At 43.1% G+C, this 14,280-nt stretch overlaps 1 protein-coding gene across 1 annotated transcript in view; it reads right to left on the minus strand.

The window, feature by feature from the left end:
• The window catches only part of Nox3 (NADPH oxidase 3), a 66,418-nt gene that overhangs the window by 6,965 nt on the left and 45,173 nt on the right, over positions 1-14,280 (minus strand). The window contains exons 11-12 of the mRNA XM_075959293.1: positions 8,334-8,480; positions 4,377-4,501 (exon numbers count right to left, since the gene is read on the minus strand). Coding sequence (XP_075815408.1) covers positions 4,377-4,501; positions 8,334-8,480 — 272 coding nt within the window. The remainder of the gene's footprint in view (positions 1-4,376; positions 4,502-8,333; positions 8,481-14,280) is intronic.

The following is a 14,280-nucleotide window of genomic DNA, read 5'->3' on the forward strand; positions in this document are numbered from 1 at the left end:
TTCAGGAGGTCATTTTAAAAGTCTTCTAGAAGGGTGCTATTAAGCTTCACACTGGAGATTTGCCATGTCCCAGGGACCTGGTATTCCAGAGATGATACAATGATTGATTTTGCATGGATTTATCTAATATTAATTATATTGATGCTTGAAGCTATTTAATAAGCCAATGTGTTCCAGAGTCTCAAACTTTACAAATCTGATATTAAATCTTTTTTATTATTATTATTTTAAGGTAGGAGATAGGCAGTAATGTCTTGGTTCTGAAGTGACTTAACTCCTGGGGTCTTGTCTGCCCTGGAAGACACAACGTCATGCACCAGAGAAAGAGAGTTTGCACAGCTACCATGCTGAGAAATGCTGCTAGCCATTAAGGGGAACCGTGTGCTCTGATGGGGGGTAGGTGGGATCTGGCATAGGGGGAACATGTCCCTGACAACCGTGACAGGGACAATGAAAGTGGTCACAGTTTTCTCAGCTTAGATAGAACTGTCCTCAACTCCCCAGTCACTGCAAACATCGGACAAGGTCACTTCTTGGCTCTACAGAACAGCATTTTCTGAGCAGGGTTTGCGTAAGGCAGGTGTTGCCTTTGACTTCTTGACATTCTGTGTTTCTGGCTCACAGCTTCCAACTGAAGAGAGATAATTTAATGAACTGACTCGAAAGTCCTTCTCCATTGGGCTGCAAACTTTATAACGTAACAATGAGAAACACAATGCAATATTAATGCACGCCAATCATACTAAAGCCTGAGGTTACTATCTCCGTGAATTTAAAGGTATATGTTTCAAAAGCCTGCAATGTGAGGATAGTCCATGGAGATATCTCATACTTGCCAGAGTCCAAATGGAAAGAACCAGTGCTTGTTTATCCCAGCTGCTGAGAAGGTGAAGACAGATGAATCTTTGGGGCCCATTGGTCAGCCAGCCACCCTGATATACATGAAAAATGGGGCTCTAGGCTAGTAAGAAGAGACCCTGTCCAAAAAAAAAAAACGTAGGGGTGTGTGCCTAAGGCATGGCACCCATGGTTGTCCTCTGGGCTCTACACATCTGTGTGCAGGGCATTTCCCCTCATTTCTCTCACACACCTGGAGCCAGGGAGTGGAAAATTCATTTTGTGATCAATAAAAACTAAAGGGATGGATTTGTCCAAAATGTTATTTCCCCTCCCAAATGAAGAAATAGAAACAAAACCATCTAGGCTTTACATATGAGCATAGAACAAGATGGCTTCTACACATAAGCTTTTTAAGAGAATTGCAAATGAAATTATTCCATTTTCTCTGGACAAGAACTGGCTAGGTAGGTGTAAGGTAAGGTGCATTTCTCTCAGGGTTGAGAGAGGTTTGAGAGTTTGAGACCCAGCACCCATTGTTGGGTTGGGGCTGAGAGGACCTGAGTTCTGAGCCTCCTGAGCCAGAGTTGCTGGGATGCAGGCCCATGTTTGGAGACAGGTGGTGCTCCGGCACCAGATTTAAAGCTGGCTACCAACAAGAGCCAAGACAAGAAGCACAGTAAACAAGTGAGTGCCAGGATGAGATGACACGGAACAGTTCCCAGCGCCACTTGTCATGGGTTGGCAGCTCAAATGAGGCACCTGAAGCTGAGCCTGTGGAGGACAAGCTAGGTCGCCACATTGTGCAACGGATCCTCCTTCCCTTGACTTTGCTGTTAGAAGTGAAGCTGTCTCCTGACTTCCTTGTCAGAAATCTGCCCCTTTTAGACCGAGGCGGTTTTTCTGCTCATTTCTCCCCTCTGCCACATGCTCAGCAGTTTTGAGCCACTCACAGAACGTTCTTGTATTGGGTGTCTATAGCAGCATTTTGTTTGTATTTTAATAAATAAAGCTTGCCCTAATACTGAAGAGAAAAACAACCCTACTGGTCAATCTTACAGATTAGGCAGTGGTAACACACACCTTTAATGCCAGTACCACACTAGTTGCCATAGAAACCGGGCAGTGCAGGCCTTTAATCCCAGCCCTAGGAAAGATTATAAAACAGGAGGAGACAGCTCTCAGGCTCAGTATCATTCTGAGATTCCTTGAGGCAGGATCGCCATTTTTGGATTGAGGTTGAGGTAAGAGCCAGTGGCTGGCTGTTTTGCTTTTCGGGACTTCAGTTTGAATTCCGATTTCTAACCCTGAGTTTTTATTAATTGTGTCTCCCAAAGCTTCACTGGCAGACTGTCAGAGTACAAGCTGTACTCTCAGTTTGCAGGGGTCCATCTCACAGCAAATGGGGCAGCAGAAGCCAGAGTGACTTCACATGGACCAAAGCTACTGTGGTTGGATGCTCATGAGCCTTCAATGCGACCTGATCACTCCTTCCTCACTTCCTCTCCTCACCCAATGCCTGTCAAAATAGCAGGCTCGACAAAGTTAGGCAGACACAGAGGTGGCCAATAAAGATAGAATGGCGAGGTTCTGGTACAAAGAGAATATAAGAAAAAATATGAAAAGGAGATGAATTGACCAAAAGACAATTTGCATTTACCATAAAAGAATTCCACAGAGCAGAATAAGGCACTAGGAAACTACAGAGAGCTTAATGAAGCAGGGCTCCTATGAAGGAAGACCAGTGAGAAAATGATCAGGCAATCATGGAGGATAGAGAAGTGGTCAGAAACATGGTTTTAATGTACAGATAAAGGGAACAGATAAAAAGCCAGAAGCCCTAAGTGGCTTGATTGCTAAGGTAGATAAGAGCAATGTTCATCAACCTTTGTCATGCACACATAGAGATTATGGTTTCTCACCCCCTGGCTATAATGTATCTTGGGACACTCGCTATTCTCCTCTGGTCACCTCTTCTACTGTTGTGCCTCCACACACAGTTTACACGCTGATACCCTCAGCTAAAGTTCTTACCTGAAATCCTGCCTCATGCCCCGCCTTCTAGACATTTGCATGCTTAAGTATCTTAAGCAAGACATCAAAAATGAAACTTCCCATAGCCCTTGTCTGCTACACAGTAATTTTTGCAGTCATCTCCATGCTAATGAGCAGGGGTTCCTTCCACCTTGGGTCATGGCTCAGTCCATCAACAATTCACGCCTCCAGAAAATGTTCAGAATCAAACTGCTTTTCACGACTGCCTCCTGCGCTCTCTACCTCCATCCTAGGCTCACTACAGTCTGTTTTTTAAGCAACAAGGGTGATCCCATGTCAGTCTTGGGCTTATTCCTCTAAGTGGCTTTCCTCTGGGCATCATATTCAAAGTCTTATGCTGTCCCCTGACCTAAATGCCACCTTTTGGCATTCTTCCTCTTTTATCTTTTTGTCCCACTCACTGGCCCCTGACTCATGACAGGAACAATATCCCTTGACTCAGGGCCTTGACCCTTTCTTGTTTCTAGTTGCCCATATGGCACACTTCCTACTCCCCTGTAGTCTTTCCTCAAATAGGAAGACAGTATGAATGCATGGAGTAGGTGAGAAAGGTCAGGACAGAGAAAGACCTAGTGGCGAGGATAGATAACTCTCTGTCTCAGTGAATTGTACTTTACCAAGCTCTCCAACATTGCATGTGTTGACTTAAGAATACAATACTGAGCATGAATTTGTCTCCTGAGCTTAACATTTGCTCTAAAAACAAAGCTAAAATAAACTACCTTGTCCAAGGTCACAAAGATAGAAGCTTCTGTAATCAGGAGTCATAGGTTGTACTCCAGTCTTGGGGCCCCAATCCAAGGCCCTCCATGCATTAAAGTTTGCTATATAGCTATGATAATAGTAATAACAATTAAATAGCTGGAAACCATGCAATGGCAGCCATGAAAGGTTGCTGTTTCAGGCGCTTTAGATGCTCTGCTTGTTTTTCTGTTGCAGAAGCCTTGGGGGAAAGCACTGTCATTTCCATATTTTAGAGGAGACTGACCCAGTGCTGGGTATGTAGATGACCCAGGCACACCAGCGGGGATGGGAGAGCCAGGACAGCCACTCTAGACCTGGGTCCTTTAGCATCATGCCAAATCCCTGCTTTGTCTGAGAAAACCTTTTGCTTTTCTGTTAGACGTGCTAGACACTCTTTAGAGCTGGATAGAGTTGAATTCTCTAGTTGGGTAATTAGAGACTAACTGTGCTCAAAAGATTTTTTGAAGGCATATGCTGTTTAAGAAATACTATCTTTAAATTGAGGTTAAGTGTGAAGATCTTTCAGCATAATCGATAATTGTCTGAGTCTTTTCAGGCAGTTAAACAGAGGTTTGTGGTTCCTGAAATATGAGACAGCCATGGTCACATTTTCTAAGCTAGATATTTTAACTTGGACCAAGATTATCAGCTCTGATTGCAGATTAACTTTTCTTCCCAGGGACAACTTGTCTGAACTTTTGGGGGGATCCTGGCAGGCAAAGGAAAGGGGTTTTGCTCACCTGGGGTGATTGTAAGCAATCTTCTTGAACTCATCATTCCAGTTGGGTCTCCCATAAAAGGTCTTCTGCCTTAAGCCTGTAACCACATCCAGGCTTTCATCCCAGTGTAAAGCTATGTGAAAAGCCTAAATTTTTAAAAAAATAGTATCAGTTGACATTAAAAAACAACCATAAGAACCATCTATAAACAAATGATGAACTCACTATCATCATTTGTATGTTTAAAATATTTTAAACAGGGCTTGGAATGCTTTATTAGCAGATCCTCCAATGTTGTGCTTTAGGGCAAGCGTCATGTCTCGTCTGTCTTGTTGGGACAAGATGCTGCCCTGTGCAAAGACAGCCTGGGAAGGATGAGAGTCATACGGACAGTGTGGTTAAGGGAACAAACGCTGAACAAGTTAGCTGTATTTCTGCCAAATGCCTCAAGACTCAATATCCTCCCACTGTCCCCATTCATTTAATATTAAATCCAGGGGACTTGAGACAGGCATTTCCAGGCTAAAGTGCCATGAAATACCCAGAGGAGATTGGGTCTTATAATAGGATATGCCTACTGCGGTGATATGGTTGATAGCCATTCCAGATTTTTAAAACCGCCTCCCCCGTGCCCTAGATACCAAAGTCTGCAGAGGCTCAAACCTGCAGAGGTTATACTTGTGTAGAACCTACACACACCCTCTCATACATTTCAAATAATATTTTTGGCCTATAAAGTCATAACAACAACTTGGTAAATATTCTCTGTCCTGTATTGTTTAGGAAATAATGTAAAGAAATAAGGATATATATATATATATATATATATATATATATATATATATATTTTCAGTGCAGATATATTTATTTTCAAATATTTCCAGTCCTCAGTTGGTTGACTACATAGGTAGAGCTCAAAGATATGGAGAGCCAACTATATATTAGTAGGCCTCGAGTGCTGAGGTGATATACTTGATGATAGGATGCTTATGATGGAAGAGAAAGGGGTCCGGATGGAACTGTGTAAGTGACTGGCTTCAGATCCAGTGAATTCACCCAGTCATTGTATAGTTAGAGGCCTGTAAATAAGAGCCTGGGGCACACTAATCCTTATAGCCATGTACAAAAGTACGATCATGGGCTTCAGCCCTTGTGAATCCTAGACGTTACCTTGTTTTTCCCAATTCAGGTATGTGTGCTCTGCACCATTCCTGGGAACCATTGCCACCCCTGGAGCTCCATACCAATGCTTCTCTCACCTTCTAACTCTTGAGAGCCACGGCAGTTTGGATTACAGCCCTGCTGCACTCTAATCATGCCGCGGCTTCCCGCTTTGAAGATGACTTGCATGAAGGGTTCTTTTCCTAGTCTAAGAAGGCAGCCTGTGCCCCAGAGGTTCACATTCATGCCAGAGTGGCTGCCCTGACAGACCAGTGGACAGGGGCAGACTGGCCTTCGGAATGCCAGACTATAGGGATGTGCAGCCAGCAAGTCTGACCTTAGGGAACAGTGCTCATGTTGCAAAAGGGTTTGGGAATAGGACTTCATGCGGCGTGAAGATGGGGAAATGGAAGAGGGATCTGGACTGATGTGTCATAGAGGAACCACCAGGAGCAAAGGCCTTGAACACAGCAGGATGCATGAGCATCCATCAGTCAACAGCTCTGGGGCAATAGGAAAAGAATGAGGCTTGCCTAGAAACAGGTCAGGCTAAGGAGGTCCCTAAAGTACTTGTTAAGACATTACAGCTTTCTCTCATGGGGAGAGAAAGGCCTTCCTTCCTTACTTCTGTGGGAACGCCCAATCTCTGGTGTTCAAACATTTGGAATTATAACTGTTCCATATTTCTCAACCCACTGTTCAATTAATCTCAAACTCTTTGGAGTTGCCCTTCATAATACCGCTCCCATCTGTCCCTTCTGTTCTTGTCAATTTGCCACTTTGAGGTTGTTGGATTCAGTGTAAGAATTGGCTCTTCCTAAGACAGCCTCTGGGTGCCTGAGTCGCTGACAGAATACACCAACGGTTTCTTTTCCTATGTGGAGATCACTGATTTCCTGCTCGAAATCTGAAAGTGTGAAGGATTTCTGACATGCCATGGGAAAATTTAAGAAACTGTCAATTTTACTTTCATTTAGGACAAAAAAAGTATATTTTATATCTTAGTCCCGAAAGGGGTAAAGATATGGCAGGGCAGGGTTGGGCTGTCCCAAAATCCACTTAGGAGTTCTGTTTAGAGAACCCGAGTCTCATAAATCCCTAGAGACAGGGATTGGCTAAGTGGACACTTTGGATCAATTTGCCTTACAAGTGGAAGAGCAAGCAAGGGTCTGGGAAGTTAGAGACAAAAGCCATGTCTGTGCTTTACCAAATGGGTCATCAGTCAAGACTCCCACTTGAGTAGCAAAAATGTTTCTTTGGAAGACATAATTAACACTATTTAATCCATTAAGATCTGTCAAGCCTGGTTCCCAAGAAACGTACAATTCAAATTATCTCAGAGGGTTGAATATTTAAGGAAAACTGGAATTAAGACCATAAAAATTCATAACACTTTTTGAATTTAAACCAGAGTCTTGCTCACTTATAGAAGCATAGAGCCAAGTTACAGTGAAGTTGAGTGAGAGAAAGAAAAAGAGAGAGAGAGAGCATTCACAAAACACAGAACAACCATTTGTAAATTTGGGACTGGTACATAGCCCCTTCGTTTAAACATATTTTCCTTAAAGATATCTATATCTATATCTCTCTCTATATAGATCTATCTATCTATCTATCTATCTATCTATCTATCTATCTATCTATCTATCTATCTATCTAATCTACCATCTACATATCATCTAGAGAAAGCACCATTTAAAGTATGTATTTCATAACCTAGAATAACGGCTTTGTTAGCCCCAATGTTTGGGGAGTCTGTTGCTGGAGAGAGGGCCTGATTGTTCGTACCGGCCGCCCGGCTAGCTTAAGCCCCGAAATAACCACACAGGAACTGTATTAATTAAAGCGCTGCTTGGCCCATTATCTCTAGCCTCTTATTGGATAACTGTCACATCTTGATTTAACCCATTTCTATTAATCTGTATATCACCACGTAACAGTGGCTTACCGGGAAAGATGCGGCACGTCTGTCTCTGGTGGCTCCATGGTGTCTCTCTCCTACTCCGCCTTTCTTCCTTCCAGTGTTTAGTTCTGTCTTCCCTGCCTACCTAAGTTCTGCCCTATCAACTAGGCCAAGGCAATTTCTCTATTCATTAACCGATGAAAGCAACCACACAAACAGAAGGAGCTCCTACATCAGGAGTCCAACTGAATTCTGGTGCAGTCGTCATTTAAACACTGACTGTGATAGTTTTTTTTTTTTTAATCAGTATTGGAATTGTTAGGGGGTTGACACACCATCTTGGCCAAGCTCAATCTTTATACTATATTACCATAACGACTTTCAGAACTCTGCCCAAGCAGAAGGTCATTTCAACTTCAGGTACCTGCTTCCTGAGAATCCCTTAACAGAGAGAATTCTCTATGCAAATCATGAGTCCATAGTAATTTTCCGGCTCACATGCTTTTCAGTATGAAAGGCCAGATAGAAGCAACAGGGAATCTTTTCTGTTTTACTCTGAGCAGCATAGAATCAGAACCAATTAGGAATTCAACAGATGATATAGCCAATTAGTGACAGTCACCGATGCCACTCTTAAAATGATAAATTCGAACTTTAAGATTCCTAATATCTGGGTTGTTGTTTATTGCCCACAGTGTTTATCTTTTCTGTTCCACAGTAAGATAGCTAGAGGTCTTTTTATTGCTACATCTTAACTAGTTTTTTCCAGTCTCGTTTGATTCCGTTCTTCTCTCCCTTTTGAGGAACTTTAGAAGAGTTTTTTTGGTTCTGCCTGATAAGCCAGCAGTTCATTGTCGAAATGGGTTCTTTTTGAGAAGGGCGGCAGTATTGGAGAGCCTGGATTTTACTGATACCTGGTTTTCGTCCCAGCTAGTAAGGAATATATGGTAACTCAGCAAGTGAGCCTTCCCTCGCTCACTCATCCGTGTTTCCAGTGAAAGTAACAGATCTGCAAACCACTCAAATGCCCCGGCATCCCGGCAGATCCAATAGAAGTACACCTGTCGGGAGAGAAGGCGGGTGTGCTGAGAATCACAGGCTACTTTGTAGCTGTTAAATGACTTGAGCCCAAATGGGCCATTCTGCTAAATCACACATTTTTCTTTACCAGTGAACAAACCATCATACCATGATTTCTTTTGGGGGGAAAAAGAAAGAAAAGAACAAAAGAAAAAGGAAAGAAAACTCCCATTGTGTCTGAAAAGGCCCAGACTGAATTCAAGGAGTCAGGGTTTCCGTGGGCTGTGCCAGCCTCTTTGGATGAGGATCAACTTTCCACACTTCTGGCTGGGCTTCTTCTGAACAAGATTAATAATCATAACTCACAGTGCCTTTCATTGCTCCCCAAAGGGGATAAGCTGCTAGACCAGCCCCCTTCATCTTTACTTATGACCTAAGCTCAAGATTTCAACTCTCCTCTCTGGAGACCCCCCAAAGGCTCGGGCACTAATCCACTTCACCAGCCACAGCCTCTGGAGAATGGAGATTATGGTAATTGCAGAATGAAGTCTCATAAGACAGAAATTTTCTCTCAGTGAGACATATCAATGCCCTCGAAAGCTGGTGGGTAGAGGCTGTGCCTGCCCACGTGTCAACTGATGCAGTAACAATTGTTTCTGGGAAGGTTTTATTTTTGTTTACTTATTTTTAAAACATTCTCTCAGTGTTGAGCAAATGGCAGGTGACAAGAAGCAGTTTGGGTTTGCTAAAAGAAAGGCTTAGCTCTGTGCTTTGAGTCTCAGATAATTGTATCTAGAAGAAACCACATGAGACGAATCTCTTTGTCCTCTGGGTTCCACTCCAGCACTTCTACCCCTGCTGTCCACCCAAAGGTACATCTCTGGGCCTCAGCAGTGTCTGCAGGGCCTGCTCCCCACTCCAGGTACGGTCTGATGTGTTAGCACTTGAAACATGCCCTCCAATGGCCAGGGTTTGTTTCCCTCCCTCCTCTCTCAGTCAGCTTGCAAGCTCACCATCATATCATCAGATTTATAAATGAGATTTAACTAGTATCACAAGGAAAAGAAAATGGCAGAATGTATTTCATGGCTGAATATCTTGCCTATTCTCTTCAGATTTCTGCAGATATTTGTGGTTGGCAGTCAGGAAGAGTAGGAGGTGAGACTCTAAAGACCTTCCTCTCAGAAGCAGAGGTTGCATATTTTCTGGATGGCTCCTGCTCAAATGAAAATTTATAATATTAACCCAAGGAGAAATGATCCCTTAGGCCAGTAGTTTTCAACCTGTGGGTCACAATCTTTTTGTGTGTGCAGGTTGTATATCAGATATTCTGCATATGAAACATTTACATTATGATTCATAATAGTAGCACAATTACAGCTAAGAAGTACCAATGAATTTTTTTTTTTGAGACAGGGATTCTCTGTGTAGCTTTGGAGCCTGTCCTGGACAGAGATTCATCTGCCTCTGCCTCCTGAGTGCTGAGATTAAAAGTGTGTGCCACTATCACCCAGCTGCAATGACATAATTTTAGCCACTATGTGAGGAACTGTGTCAAAGGGTTGCAGCATTAGGAAGGTTGAGAACCACTGTCTTAGACCTTAGAGGCACAATTACTACCTCTAAAAGACTGTTCTCGTCTTCCTGGCTGTCATCCCTCCCTGGAGTGTGTAATCCATAGACCCACCAGGTAGCTTCAAAACATAACAAAACTGAGAGCTAGCTCTTCCTGTTGAATATCCCAAGAGTCCTCATGAGCAGAGGGTGGTGCCCATCTACTCATTCACTGGGTCACAAATGCTTACACAATGATTACCATAGGTAGAAACCAGTTTACACGCCGGAACAATGATAGTGAAGAAGCCAGGCAGACAGACATACAAAGAAAATGCCCATCTTCATGGAATTTGTATCTTGGAGAACGAGGGTGGTGTATAAATGCATGAAGTAGAGAATATGTCAGATGGTAATTAGGCAGTGCAGAAACAAGGCAGTCTGGGAAAGGTTACAATATTGACTCCAATGGCAAAGGGAGACCCTACAGAGGAGAGACTTGAACACAGCCGTGGAGGGAAGAAGGCATCAAATGATGTTCTAGTTTCATTCTGCTGCTGTGATAAAGCACTCGAATCAAAAGAAACTGGTCCCAGTCCATCACTGATGTAAGTCAAGGCAAGAAGCCAAGCCGGACCATGGAGAAGAAACCATGGAGGAATACTACTTGTTGGCTTGCTCTCTGACTCTCTCATGGACTCATGCTTACCTAGATTTTTCTTTCTTTTTTTCAATAAAGTCCAGGACCATCTGCCCATGGTGGGCTGGCCCATCTTGCATCAATCAACAATCAAGACAATTCTGTAGGGGAATATTATCTTTAGGTGTGTGACTTTTGTTTACACTGCCTTTGTTTAACTCTGTGAAGCTGTGTTACTGTGCCTGTCTAAAACACCTGATGGTCCTAATAAAGAGATAAATGGCCAATAGCAAGGCAGGAGCAAGGGCAGGTGGAGCTGGCAGGCAGAGAGAATAAATAGAAGGAGAAATCTGGGAGAAAAGAACTAGCAGCAAGAGAACAGGGAGGGGAGGATATCGAGCCAGCCACCCAATAAGTCACAGAGTAAGAAGGAAAGAAAGATATACAGAAATAGAGAAAGATGAGCATCCGGGAATGAGCAAGCAGCCTCCTACTACACAGAGGCAAAAGCTGGTCAGGTTAAGTTAAGAAAAGCTGGGAAGAAACAAGCCAAGCTAGGGTTGGGCATTCATAACTAATAATAAGCCTCTATGTGTGATTTATTTGGATGCTAGGTGGTGGACCCCTCAAAAAGTCAAAAGAGTAAAACATCACACAATACAATTTCTCACAGATATGGTCACAGCCTGATCTAGGCAGTTCCTCAATTGAGGCTTCTCCTTTCATATGATTTAGGCTGTGTCAAGTTGACAATTAAGCCTAACCAAACCAAGACACTTCATCCCTTGTCAACACCAACACATCACTGTTAAACCATAACCTTTTCTTTCTTATCCCTTATGTTAATATCATACTATAAACACAGTCTGCAGTTAAAAGTTCCATAGCATTTAAAAATTCCAATGCTTTAAAAGTTTAACGTCTCTTTAAAAGTCTAAAACCTTTTATAAAAATAAAAACAAGTTATATATCCTGCAATTGCAAAAAGGAAGACCTGGGCATAAAAATAACCAGACCAGGATATGGAATAAGGGGAATACTTACCCACTGCTGGTGGGAGTGCAAACTTGCACAGTCAGTGTGGAGGTTCCCAAGGAGGACGGGAACCATCTACCTCAAAATTCACTTATACCACTTTTGGGCATGTACCCAAAGGACATTTCATCCTACTACAAGACACTTGCTCATACGTATTCATTGCTATTTTATTCATAATATCCAGAAATTGTAAACAACCTAGATGTCCCTCAACAGAAGGATGGCTAAAGAAAATATGGTGTGTTTATACAGTGGAGTATAACTTAGCCATTTAAAAAAATAAAGTCATGGAATTTTCAGGCAAATAGGTGGAACTAGAAAAAAATCATCCTGAGTAAGATATCTCAGATCCAGAAAGACAAATATGGTATGTATTAACTTATATGTGCATATTAGCCTTTCGGTTACTGATAACAAAGCTAAAATCCACAGAACCTAAAAAGGCAGGCATAGAGTAAGGGACTGGAGAGTACAGACAGATCTCATTAGAAAAGAGAGATAGAATAGATAATTATGGATGGATGGGTGGGCGGGAGTTGGATGATCAAGTGGAAAAGGAGATGGGGTAGGAGATTGTTGAGGAGAATACAAGGAGACAGCTAAAATTAAGGGCCATTTGAGGGATACTATAGAAACACATATTACAGTAGAAACTTCCTAAAATATACACAAAGACTCACAGCCAGACATCACACACACACACACACACACACACACACACACACACACACACACACACACCTCCTCCATCGTGCAACTCTGACACCTTCCAAATCAGTGCTGGGTGGGTGACCTTTGTACACTGCCGTGTTCAGCTACCAGCTTGAGACGCAGCCCCGCCCCTCTGGACCACAGCTCTGTGGGCTGACCCTGAGGAAACACTTCCCAGAAGACTTCAGAAATGATGCTGACCTCCTATTAATTGTGACTGATTGTTTAGCCCCCGATGACCAGCATCCACTAGTGAAGCCCAGTGTTCCTCTCAGAGGAATTACACCTTTTTGACAATCACAGCTGCTTCTTCAACTCCACATCACCAGCGACCACAATTCTTAGCCAAAATATAACACAAATGGTCCATAGCCCAATTATTAATTACATCCTTGCTACTTTCTGAAACCTCATGAGTAACGCCTCCACAGTCCACATCTCCCTCAGCGTTATCTTCCCAGCTCCCATAAGAGTTCATTAAGCTCTAAGCACTCAATGGCTTTTCTAGCCCAGTGTTCCAAAAATAATAATTAAAAAAAAAACAACAAAGCGAACAATAAAAAACTGGTTTCTGAGCCCGTTCTGACCTTTCTTACCTGAAAAACGCCCACATCTTAGCATTCTCCCCACTGTAACCTTTGTCTTTTCAAATAGCAAGTGTTCCCGGCCTTGCTTTCTGGCATAGCAGCGTGTCAGTGTTCTTAGAGTTTGCGGGGCCTTTCATGCTTTTGCTTCCCTGTCTTTGCCTTGCGAGCTTTTCCCCCTCCATAATCGACTTATGGGACATCGGCCTCTTTGGTGAGAGAGACAATGGAGGGAAAGTGCACTGGCCCCTGTAGACGTGCTTCAGACGGACAAAGGGAAGGGGAGACTTTGAACAGAAGAGAGGGTATTTACTTTGACTTCTCTTTCATGTCTCTAATGGCGGGGACACTTACTGTGAAGGGACATCAGAGTCCCACCCCTGCGTTTGGCCCAGGAGAAAGGATGTGGTCAACAGGAGAACAAGTACCCCAAACAATGAGCTGTGGCTCTCTGATCTGTGCCTTCCCCACCTCAGTCTCCAAAAATAAAACAAACCCGAAATCAGCTCCCCGTGCAAAGTGCGGCTTTGAGAATTCCGCAGTGGATACAGGAGTCTAAAATACCCAAGGTTAAAAGATTGTATCAAACAGAAAGTCAGTAAAACAACATTCTGGGCTTCCAAGGTGACAGAAGCTACCCCACATTCTTGTGGAGACAGTGTAGGCTTAGGGGCTTTAGGAATCCATTCTGGGATCATAAGATTCTCTGTGTCCTTCGGGTGGACATAGCTCGGCTATGTCCATCATGGAAGTCTGATCTGAGCTAATTCCTCACAGTGCACTCCTCCTGTCTCAGCTCATTTCCATGTTCCAAGACCCGAGCCCTTCTATAAAGATCAGTAGCCCATGTGTAACAGGTCAGAATGATCTAGAGTCAGTAGGAGACAGATCTTTGCAAATTTTTTTTGTGCGAACAATTCCAGAAAATATAAAAGATAGAGCTGCTAATTAATTTTTCTACTTGGTCTCGTGGATTCTCCAAGGAGAGTGTCCTGTTTTCAGGCTAGACCATCTCAGAAGCCTATGCAGTGGCTCAGTTACATTATACAACACGCAGTTCCTGAAGCCCCAGATTGGTTTCCCAAGAATGATTTTCAAAAGTATTTATAATCCATGGCAAAGAAGGGAAGTGTCCAGGCAGGCACAGATGTAGAAATGAGGAGAACACAGCCACTAAATACCCGGGTTCTGTGACCCGTCCTGAATCCTGGCTTCACTATGGAGGCACTGTGGAACTTGGGTAGGTTGTTTAGTTCAAGCTTCTCTTACTATATGGATAAACCATCCATACACACAGCACCGCTCAGGAGCTTT

The sequence above is a fragment of the Microtus pennsylvanicus genome, chromosome 1, assembly GCF_037038515.1.
Source record: "Microtus pennsylvanicus isolate mMicPen1 chromosome 1, mMicPen1.hap1, whole genome shotgun sequence".
NCBI lineage: Eukaryota > Metazoa > Chordata > Mammalia > Rodentia > Cricetidae > Microtus > Microtus pennsylvanicus.